The 12,052-nt window shown below is 45.3% G+C and overlaps 1 protein-coding gene across 4 annotated transcripts in view; it reads right to left on the reverse strand.

The window, feature by feature from the left end:
* LOC142761711 (uncharacterized) overlaps positions 1 to 12,052 on the reverse strand; it is a 150,366-nt gene that overhangs the window by 126,455 nt on the left and 11,859 nt on the right. For 3 of the 4 annotated variants that reach the window (XM_075890582.1, XM_075890580.1, XM_075890579.1), the window contains exon 2: positions 2,420 to 2,645. In XM_075890582.1, coding sequence (XP_075746697.1) covers positions 2,420 to 2,645 — 226 coding nt within the window. Of the gene's footprint in view, positions 1 to 2,419; positions 2,646 to 10,532; positions 11,334 to 12,052 lie in introns of those variants that run through there. The other variant, XM_075890581.1, reaches the window with a different exon arrangement.

Below are 12,052 nucleotides of genomic sequence, written 5' to 3' on the forward strand. Positions count from 1 at the left end.
ACCAGTTTGAAGGAGATCCAAATATGAAAACCATCTTCTTTCCTCATTGGAAGATGTATAAGAGAGCGGGGAACATGAGCCGCGATTTCATGTCAATGCAATGCCCAGTCTTCATCTTCTTTTTCTTGAGGCCGTGAACTCACCAGTATGATTCACCACCAGAAGGAGTGCGCAACATCAGCATCCTGTGGAGTTACGTCATAGGACGTCACACCAAAATTTGTAACATCATGTGGTGGCATCATCACATGACAATAATTTGTTGCATTGCTTGTCCTTAACCATGTGGGATGGTCGCTTCCGACGATCAAATTTCCCGTTTTATGAAGCATAAAAGGGTTTCGCATCAAAAAAGCACAGTACGGGCAAGGTTATTATTGCCACCTGGCTGTGGCACCATGTTCACAATGGAAGCAGTCAACATCTTCAAGATAAAACTCTCTATTTGGACGAACCTGTGACCGTCAAACGGGAAATCAATTTAAAGCAAGCCATGCACGTTGTACACTGATATCGGCGCCAAGAGCGACAGTCGTTAAATAACAGACCACGGTTGGCCTGCGCCTTCTTTTATACACCTTGTGTTGAACTTTCCAGTCATATCAATGATGGTCGTACAATCTCTGGAACAAGCTTGAGTGTTCATGTCTTGCGCACAATCTTATCAAAATGATCTACTACAATCGTGAAGCTTTTCGGACACTGAAGCGCGATCTGCAAAGGCTTTGTGGGCGTAAACCAAATGCAGCTAAACTGAAACAAACGCACGTGGCATTATGGAGGTGAGAAGAAAACAGAATTCCACAAGACACTCAATACGAATTCAGACTTTTCTTTTCAATCAATCAGAATAATCTTTGTGTCTCTATGCCTTCCTATAGTCTTTGAGGTAGAGATCCAAAACACCTTTTCACTCCCCTTGCATCAATCATGAAAGCTGCACAACAAATGCATATGAAGGACAAGGTGTACCACTTTTATTTCGTGTTACTACAAGGCAAAACGCTTCAGGTTTGTAATGACAACTAGGGCTGCTCTTCGCAGCTGGGTTACTGTCTGCAGGAAGCCATAACCTCTCCTATACAATGCAAGCTTGTCCTATTGCTCTTTTTCTAGGACTGTAGGAAATCAGATGCATTCTCGGTGCTCTATTTCTGCTAACAATGTGGCACTCAAGAATATGAAAGATAGGTTCCCTGGAAAAAAAAATAGGAAACTAGCAATCTCATATGCCAGCAGGTCAGTGCATATATCCTCACAGTGTACCACAATAACTTGTTGTACCAAAACATTTACTGTGCCGCTTAACTTATCGACACCGAAATGTACTGCAAAAAGGTCTCCCATCTTTTCTAGAAGTGCAGAGACTGCTAGATCAATAATCTGATTTTTGCCTGATTGTGGCAATGCTTTGCGAGTAATCATCCTGATAGAACAAAGACAAGATGGCGGCCGCCAACGAACGCATCAGTGTCACTTATAGCTGACAAGCCTACCGCCTCCAGCTACCTGTTTTGGCCATCACATGGTGTAGCACTACCTCAAGACTACTGCTTTCTTTTGACAGTCGACAACCTGTGTGTCAAAGTGCACGTCACTTTTCACAAACGACGCTGCTTCCTATTGCGGAGTTCAGCGTCACAGATTGCCGATACCCAGAAAACTTGCTGCATGTAGTAAGGAGCTTTAAGAATAGCACATGCAAAGCTTTGCGCTAGCATTTGTCACCACTGCATCATGCACTATCGTCTCGGGTACACAAGAAAACACGAAGTTCTAGAATGGCTTATACAAAGATAACGTTTGTTCAAAGCAGAAAACAGACTGCCCAAGGTTTCCTACTTTATCACCGGTTAAAAAACAACCCCAACCAACGAACTACAACATGCCTGGCAACCCTGCTCCTAATGAAAAAATGGATTTAGACCTCTGATATACTATTGATGTAATCCCCATCGTCTACCTCATCTTCCAGGCCACTGGGTCGCTTCCCACCTTGCTGTCATGCGTGGACTTTCACACATTCAACAGCAATGCGTTATATATAAACACACACACCCACGCTCTCACACATGTACTCCAAACACTGATACACCGCTGATGCATTACAAACTGCTCCTATCTGAGAACCTAATCCGTCTATTATTTGGACTCACATGCCACACTCATTAGGTTTCCCCTTAGTATTTTTTTATAACAAACTAGTTCTTTTCAAAAAATACTTCGGAATATTCCCCCTGTTCACTTACGCCACATTGGCTGAGCCCGTTGTACCTCTTGGTGGTGCAGGCGACCACGATTTTCTTTTTAGTTATTTTCACGTATATGGTGACAAAAAAGTGTGCACACACACATACTCAATCCTTTGCTGTTACAGCAGAACACTTACTTTTTTAAAAATCCTACGGCAAATGCATACCTGAAGAAACATCCTGAGGCTCTGTTTGCGTAGCACATGTTGACAGAATTTTCTTTTCATTCGCCTGTGACGCTTCGTCGTGGGTTGGCAGCCGCACTTGAACAGATTTATCTGTGATATGACCCGGCTCACACGCTGGCTGCGGTGATGTTTCCATAACTTGTCCTGACTCACAAGTTGGATTCAGTGCTGCCACCTGCTGTACTGATTCTGCTGCAGTGTCATCCTGAAATAAATCAGCTTTTGTTGTTGCAAGCGATAACGTCAAGCGTTATTGCCGAGAAAAGAAAATCGGAGGGCTGCTGTCTGCAGCCCTCGAAGAATCTGCAACAGTGTATAAAAAGATAGGTAGCAGACATGTGCACCGCAAAATGATTACTTATGGCAACTCTTAACATAAATACCTTTCATACGTGTTTGAAATTTTACAGTGAAACCACCAATACTATTCCCTGATTGCCTGTTCTTACGGTTCTATCTCACTGTTCTGAGCTTTACCTTTTAATAATTGCCATCAATGTCACTCAAACAAGTGAATCTTTTTATTTACTTAATTGCACAGCTTGATTTAGAACTTGTGATAGAGTAATAGTGGATACTATAAGACATTTATGTGGTTCCACTTCATTGAAATTTAACAACTGGACTACTGCAGACTGGCTTCTGCAGAGCTGGAAATCATTGACAAAATCGTAGTGAACAGGAGGCAGAAGAACTTGGGCGTCTGCTGCTGTGCGCCTGATCTGCACTGGTATTTAGCCAGCGCTACATCGACCGTGCCTTCCATCAGTGTCTTCCAAGAAATCGTCACACGACCGAATACCTTTGTCTTTACCCATACCTTACAAGTGACGGCAGTTTCTGCTTTTCGTCCATCATAATCGAACCCACAAAGTTCAAATCTCAGTGACCACGCCGTGTTTATGTTCATGCGACCAATGTTTTGGCATAGTTTGTGTGTTTTAATAGTCGGGCTAGTGCTTATGATGAAGGAGAATTGTTCAGGATGTTATGCAGTCTGCAGCAAAGCAGTGTCGACTGGGAACTCGGATCCATCGTGTGCAGTGTTTGAGCCCGTAGTATCACTTGTAATGGCTAAACAACTTCGCACAAGATGGAAATATAACTTGCCTGTAATGAAGTGACGCCGGCACACACAAACCTTGTTCAACGTCTTCAGGATTTTGCTCTTAATGCGGGCATAAGCCATGTACTCTGCTTCTCGCACAGTTATTTCGTGCGAATGCAAGTATTTGTAATCACCTTTGACAAACGGTACATGCCCGCGTCTGGTATTTTTTTAAATGATTTATAGCACAGCTACTTCTTGTGTGGCATTCAATTATTACACATATGCCATAGCAACGGGCAGCATTGTTAGGAAATACAAGATCCGCAGAGATAGACTCTGTGTTGTCTGCTCAGTGATGGCACATGACGAGATAGTATTGCAGGGTTTCGTGGGTGACATACTTGCAAGTAATGTACACCTTTTTTATTTTATATGCTTAAGCATTCATACGCCAAATGAAGGAGAGTGCTGTGCATCTCTCCGTCACACAAGAAGATCACTGCTATAAAGAAACGTGAATAAAATGAACTTTCACTCTGGTGCTCGATTTTGAACCATGGCCTTGCACTAAATGTATATTATCCACATGAATGCACTGTACCCGCAGTGAAAAAAGCGAATGTAGATAACCCTTGCTATAAATTCAATTTGTATGCTTTGAAGTCCCGAAATCACGATAATTATGAGAGACATCGTAGTGGACAGCTCTGGACATGGTGACCGCCTGATGTTCTTTATTGTGCACCTAAATTTAAGCACACAGGCCTTGAACGTTTTCGCCTTCACCAAGAACGTTGCTCATACTATAAAGGCTTCGCTGAATTATGTGGAAATCGAATAAAAGCGTTCTTCTGAACATCATGCCAGGCAGAAAGAAAGGACCGTACATATCAGAAAATTCATATTTTCAAACAGCTTTTTGCCAAAAATTCATCTCGATGCTTGCTGTATGCACTTTCTACGAGGCCGTATGAAGGACTTTGCAAGTCAAATGCGATGGTAAATTTTATTCTGTAGCCTAATTTGACTGCATACAGCTAAACCTAGCAACATTAGTTGAAGAGCCTGCCAAATATACACTATAGCCGAGTGCTTTAAGATGAAAGGCGTCAATCTATTATCTACCTTGTGTGCTGATATGACGGCCCCCCTGCTCGGCTCCCCTGGTGACTAGAGCTGAAAAAGAGGACTGCATACATCCGAAATCACCCTAGGATCTCGTGCATTTTCGACAAACTTCATGGTTCGATTGCATAAAAGCAAGCTAATGCCATCCCTCTACAACACGCCACACCGATACAAAACTGACGAGAGAATAGCGCTAAATTCAACTTCAAATAGCAACACGTCTCAGAACCTGTAGGACAGTAGGGTGATGGAAATGGAGGTGGGAACATAAGAAAGTCGAATCCATTGCCAAGGATGTGGCGAGTGGCTTCAAAATGGATGTTCAATCCAGTTTTTCCTAGGAAGTGAAGAACCGCGCTGGAAACCTGGATGTAACAGTTGGCCTGAAACAAAAGGTTCCTTTGTGTAGCCACAAACAGACCTTGGCGGCAGAGCAGGGCCATCAAGGCAACAAGCTGAGCGTTGAAATCGCTCGAATGTTGCATATGTCTTGCACGCTGTGGCCGCATGTGAGGAGGCTTTGTGAACTGCATGACGCCAGCCTGCAGGCCTGGAGCAGCCAATACGTAGAAGTGGCTGGTGGACTACTCCCAATTGGGGGAGTCTGGTCAGGAATGAGGTCGACGGTTCTTGCCGAGCTACCCGCTTGTCAAGGTAGCAATTAGCAATAGTCACCTTACTGTAGCCCTGAGAGTTCAGGACAACCACAACATGGCACACAGCAAAGGTTGTGTGATGCACTTCTTTTGCGAGTGCGTCCGCCTGCTCACTTCCCTGGACTCCCGTTTGAAGTTGGAGCCAATTCAGGAAAACATCGACGCCACTGGCAATGATGCTTGGTGGAGATATATTGGGCTCCAAAACTTGCCTCTTTTGATTTTGCCACTACCAGCAATCGGCTCCTGAGACACATGCGACAGCCACAAGGTACCTTGGAGGGTCTACTGTCAGAAGTTTCATGATTAGGTGGAGACCGGCCGTCCCTGTGGCGGCAAAGAGGGGGCGAGAGTCAAGCACTACATGACGCTGTACGATGGGGCGTGAGCAATATGTCTACCTGTACTGGTCTTTGCACACGATCATCTGTCAGTTAGCCAGTGGTTGGAACGTGGTCAGAGTAAGGCTGGCCTGCTAGCACTAGAGTATGGACGTGTAACAGTCGAGGCGGTAAAGGGTGACTTCGGATGGTGAAGTTGTGAGGCATGCAATGCTAAGAGAAAAGCAACCCCTGCAAAGGCTCTCTTCGCCTCATGAACAGTCAGCCAGTCGTGTATAACGATACACAACTATGAGACTCCGATACAGGCATACAGTGATATTACAGTAACTAAAGGTTTAGTGAATAAAATTGGCGGATAATGACAAAACTTTCAGTGAAATTAAAGCATGACATGACAAAATCTAGACACCTTGTGCTAGTATCGACGACATGCAGAATGAATTACGTAAACTTAATGAGGCATGTACCGAAAATACAGCACATATGGATGAACTGTTTACCTAGATAAATGAGACTAAAATTAAATCAACATGAAATAATCTATCTTTTTATGGCAAAGAACATAGAACCTAAAGAACCATGGCCTGATACCAAAAAAAATTAGCATCAAACATAGTAAACAAATCTTAGACATAGAGGTTCAACTTCGCGATATTGAATGTGCACATCGCATCGGGTCTTACCAAAGTGAGAAATGCAAGCCTATAGTCGTGAGATTCACTCACTTTAAAGATAAAGAGGGCATCTTATCCCGCAGAGTGTAAGATACAGGCTACGCCGTCACGTAAGATCTGTCCCTTCAACATGAGCCCTGCCCACAAATGCCTCACCGAGTTTGTAAGGGCCTGAAACTTGCTATACAGGTTATGTCAAGAGAAGCTAATCACGAATGAAAGAGCCTATTATGTATTACAAATGCACTTCTAATGAGGTCTTTCAAGAACACCAATAGCAGTCATCGAGATCGCATTAGAAACCCTCTTCACGGAAGACGGCGGCATTCGTCTGCCCTCTACTAAGGGTCGCTGATTCCGTTCATGGGGAGGCAATCGCAGGGCCGATTCCAAGGACTGACATATCCGCCCCATCGAAAAGCACTGCAAAAGCATGCACAATTTAAATGTTGGTTCCTTTTGTGCATTAACAAAGGCGGTTGCAGTCCAAAGACCGAGTGAAAATTTACCAGTTTATGACACAAACAAATTATGTATTCTCAGCAAAGGTATCACACAAACTTGCACACTTGGCAGCTACCAATTACAACTTACAAAATCACTCAGAAGGTATTTAAAATAGCAGGCACAAACTTAACACACCACAAATGCAATCTCACGCATCATAAACTGCACAACAACGCTTAGCGGCCCCAAAATATCCACCACATGCGTGTACTCCACAATTGATCGAACGTGTCTGGAATATTTCTCTTCAATAAAACATTGAAACGAACTCCAACGCTGGTCGTCTTCCTGACGACACTCTTTGACAAAGTGCACCAGCAGCATCATAACTCAATTCTTCAACATCAACTGACTGCACTACACGACTCGCTCGCACCCCTCAAACATCACAACTTCTTGGTCGATGTTCACCACCTGTTTTACCCTCGATACCTCTAGTTTGGATCTTTTCCGGTTTCACAAACATTCCAAGTAACTGTACCGCGCATAGCATGTACCAAGGTGGCAGCCAGGAAAAGGGTTTCATCTCGGCGGTTCGTCTGTGAAAACGGTCACCCTTAAAGAAGCCCCGCTTCGATTTCTCGTCTGTGTTGATTGGCTGTCGCGTGTGTAGCACACCGTGGCCGGTTTCACAAACATTCCAAGTAACTGTGTCGCGCGTAGCATGCACCAGGGTGACAGCCAGGGGAAAGGATTTCGTCTCGACGGTTCGTCTATGAAAATGGTCGCCCTAAAAGGAGCAACGCTGCAATTTCTCATCTGTGTTGGTTGGCAATCGCATGTGTAGCACACCGTGGGCACCTTACGATGCTTTTTCTTTTTGTTTCGTTGCATGCGCCCGTGAAGAGAACACTTGGCAAGGTGATTTGATGTCGTCTGGAGGCGGCAGCACTTGTCTGCTTAACACGCGTTTGTGACAAAAATAAGTGCTCTGTTACAAACATACGCACCCCGATACGCTTCCTGAAACTGTAGATCGCAGGGCAATACGTTGTGCTTCAATGTAGCATCTTGTTTCGCATTCATGCGGCTCAGTGGCACATAACAGCGTCGCGGCATCACACTAAAAAAAAAACTGTCAGTCACACATGCGCACACCAAAGAATCATACTTGACAACAGGAAACATGAGGCAGCCCGATCGCACACAAAAAAGCACACGGACGTGAACATACAAAAATACACACGCAACTACATTGAAACACAAAGTGCCATCCGCTTTGGCAGGTGACGCATCAGCGCCATCCACAAAAGAGCAGCCGAAAACTCAACTCTGCCAAGACGCGCTTGCCCATTGACAGTGATGCGACGCAACAGGCCGCACCTTGTTTTTTATCCAGCGGCCTTGCCTGTGCTCACTGCCTTTGCTATCATTAAAACCATGACTACCAATTTGGCAATCATTACCACAGTTTTGATTTCTCTGCACCTGTTTGAGCCGAATCACACATCCAGTTGGCACCTTCAAAAAACTGAGCAAGGAATCAAGCAGTGCCAGAAAAAGAACTACAATCGTTGCCATGGTGTACATCGTTAACTGATCTTGAATACAGGGCAGCAAGTGTAGATAAACAATTTCAAACACAGAAGCAACATCCTAAGACGGGCTGAATTGCCACGCTCATGCTGGATCCAGTGAAAAATGGGCAGTGTCCGCCGCAACAGGAAACACCTCGTGAAAGACAGCGCAGGTGTGCCATTGAACTGTTGGACAATCATCCCGCGTCACTGGACATGCCATCTCATCTGTCTGCTCAAGCTCCAGGCATGAAGGAATCAGGAACGGTACAGTCAACACTAATCGCGCCATCACCCTACGTCACAACGCCTAGAACTGTGCGCCCTCCTGCACAGTTCTGTAACTGAAGGGAGAAGATGTAGTGCCGGGAGTCACCTCTTTGCTTTGGCATACTTACAAGCCCTGCGTCTGACGACCGACAGAAATAGCATACGGCCTTCATGATGCCCTACCGTTGCTATGCGCTGGACGTTATGTGATAAGAGCTGGTTTAGGTCTTAAGGTGGCATGGGCTTCAATCAAAGTAACCAAGAGGCGCGTGATGTACTCGGGGAGCATTAGAGCTTCAATAAACCAGTTTTACAGTTCAACTCTACAGCAGATCACTATATAGATCATGCCTGCTCCACCTGTATCGTGAAATGCTTTCCGGCAAGCCAGTAGTGTTTCTAGCCACTAAACTACATCTACTGCACTACATCTGAAGGGGAAAACAACATGATAGAACTCGCCGTGAACGACACACATCTCCACTGCCGCAACAAGCAGGAAATCGATAAGGCGCAGTAAAAAGTGGTGCGCAAGTTGCACACCAAGTTTGTGAATCTCATTACCACGATTTTACTCGTGCTGGTGAAACCATACAGGCTATCTTCAAACATTGATGTCATTGACTGTTGGGTAAATGAAGCAGCGGGAACTCTGCGAATGGCAATCGCTGGTTGCCCGTGCTACGCACTTCCTCAGGTTCCACAGCTGCATAAATGTAGTTAACAGAGGCTTTAGAACTGCACCAACTCACTTCTTTTTGCTAAGTGGGCATATTAGGCTCAGTGATGAATGTGACTTTTTACTTTTTGGGCACACTGTGGAGCAGGAAAAATACTGTATTGGAACAGCCATGAGTGTTTTCAGCGCGGAAAAAATGTTAGTTTGGAAAAGCTATTGGTGTTTTAGGAGAAGCCATAAAATCTGCCATACATCAATTGCAGTTCAAAGCATCATCGAAGAATCTCATAAATATAAAAATATATATTATTAAATATATTTCACAGGCAGCAATGGATGCGCAATTCAAGACGCAAACAATTAAAAGAATGGCTGGTTTTCAAAGGTGGGCTGTGAAATGCGCTATTTAGAATACTAGTCTTTGCGGCCGAAATCAGATCAAACTGGTAAAGCTGAGCACCACATTTTAGAAGTAACCACAGCCTCACAGAACTGTTGCCAAATAACCAGTGGTTAATCGGTATGAGACAATTTAAAAAAGCAATTCTTCTCATTTTCACATTTCACCTACTAGCCTGTGTGTCTAGCTGAAAATAATATAAAAACTGTCACACAAGCTAATTGCTTAAAATGCTAGTTCTTGCCGAATAAGTCGATAATGGTGCTCGCTGGTAGCATACTGGGATGTTATTACACATACTATTTTGATTTTTTTTTAGATTTATGAGCAGGTCAAACCAGTAATAGTTAATCATTCTCATTCTCTCTATACAATTTCGGAGGAGGATTGAAGCAATTACTAACAAAAATACAGTTTTGAGCAGCAAAGAGCAGCATTTCTCTTTTGGAGCAATTGGAGCAGCACTTCCATCACAGTAAACTTCAACATGCGATATCACACCTGCTGTGTTCGTCTCGTCGATAATGCTGCCCTCTGAGCCCAATTATGCCGTGTGTGGACAAATTGATTTGATTTGTGAGGTTTAACATCCCAAAACCACAATATGATTGTGAGAGACGCCGTAGTGGAGGGCTCCGGAAATTTAGACCACCTGGGGTTCTTTAACGTGCACCCAAATCTGAGCACATGAGCCTAGAACATTTCCGCCTCCATCGGAAATGCAGCCGCCGCAGCTGGGATTTGATCCCGTGACCTGCGGGTCAGCAGCCGAGTACCTTAGCCACTAGACCACTGTCATAGTCACTCGCGGAGAGCAGCTGACGGAAGAACAGCACACTTGATACCGTGGAAAAACACTGGCCTTTATTTCCTACGCACTCATCTTTTATAGCAACCTGGTGCTGACGTAACACGATGCATATCACATATCACACATCACATATCAGCACGTGTTGCGGTGGCTATTATGTTACACTCCTCTCCACCAACAAACAAAACAACGATAGTTTAGCGGCCTTCGTGGTCAGAAACGCACAACTGGTTTTTTTGTTCTCGTGCTTCTTCGCAGCATTGGCGTACTATCATGGCTAGTAGGCACAACCAGATCGCATGTTGCGGTCCCACTTTCACTGCATGATTCAGGACACGGCTCAGCAACTGGACTCAATTGCTCCGACTTACACTTCCTGGGTAGCGGAACTAGTTTCTCAGCCGGTTGCACACCCGCTCGTTCCGACACGCACTCCGCGGTTGACGTAGCTTGTTGCACAGGCGGTAACACTGGCGTCGGTGAAGAAGTCTGTCGCTCAGGCGGCAGTCCAGGAGGCGCACTAAATGGGGCGAAGTTCGGCCGCAGGTGTTCTTGATGGCGCCGCCAACACCTACCGTCTGACAAAATGACATCAGCGATGTTATCGGTGGCTCTGTCAGTCACTCTTGCGGGCATCCAGGTTGGCCCCGAACGGAAATTCCGTGCGTAGATGTAGTCTCCGGGTCTTGCGGGTGGTGTGGTTCGAGCTCCACCATCATGGACAATCTTCTGCTTGAGCTGCTTCAGCAAGACCTTAGCTTTCATGTCTGGATGCAACAACGTTAGAGCAGTCTTTAACTTACGGCCCATGATCAGCTCCGCTGGTGAGCACCCGGTAGTTTCGTGGGGAGTAATCCTGTAATTGAAAAGAATACGGGCAAGTTGGCATGAAAAATTCCCTCCAGCCGATTTCTTTAGCTTTGACTTGATGCACTGAACTGCCCGTTTTGCAGCCCCGTTTGACGCTGGATGGTATGGGGGTGTCAATACTTGTTTGATGCCATTTCGATGCAGGAACAGTTTGAATTCCTCGCTCACGAACGCTGGTCCGTTGTCGGACACCACTACGTCTGGCAATCCGTGAGTAGCAAACATAACCCTCAGGCATGGGATAGTTGCCTCTGCCGATGGTGTAGATATAGGAACGGCCTCTATCCACTTTGAAAATGCATCGATAACGATCAGCAAGTAGCGGTTCTTCAAAGGTCCAGCAAAGTCAATATGAAGGCAAGACCATGGTCTGTCCGGAAACGGCCATGGCGTCATCGCTACCGGCCGCGCAACCCTCTGTGTTCTTGGCAGATCTGACACTGGCGAACTGCAGCGGTAATGTCCTCGTCCAATGAAGACCACCAGACGTGACTCCTGGCGATAGCCTTCATCTTGGTCATTCCAGGGTGACCCTCATGAAGGAGTCGCAACACTTCTTGCTGTAATGCACTTGGGATCACCACTCGCGATCCGAGAAGTATAAAGTCTTCTTGCACGCTCATCTGAAGTTTTCGATCTGCGTAGAACCTGAACTCGGGGTCACGTAGCTCAGCTCCAGACCATAAGGCCTCTCGTAGCTTCGCT

Source organism: Rhipicephalus microplus, chromosome 3, assembly GCF_043290135.1.
Source record: "Rhipicephalus microplus isolate Deutch F79 chromosome 3, USDA_Rmic, whole genome shotgun sequence".
Lineage (NCBI taxonomy): Eukaryota > Metazoa > Arthropoda > Arachnida > Ixodida > Ixodidae > Rhipicephalus > Rhipicephalus microplus.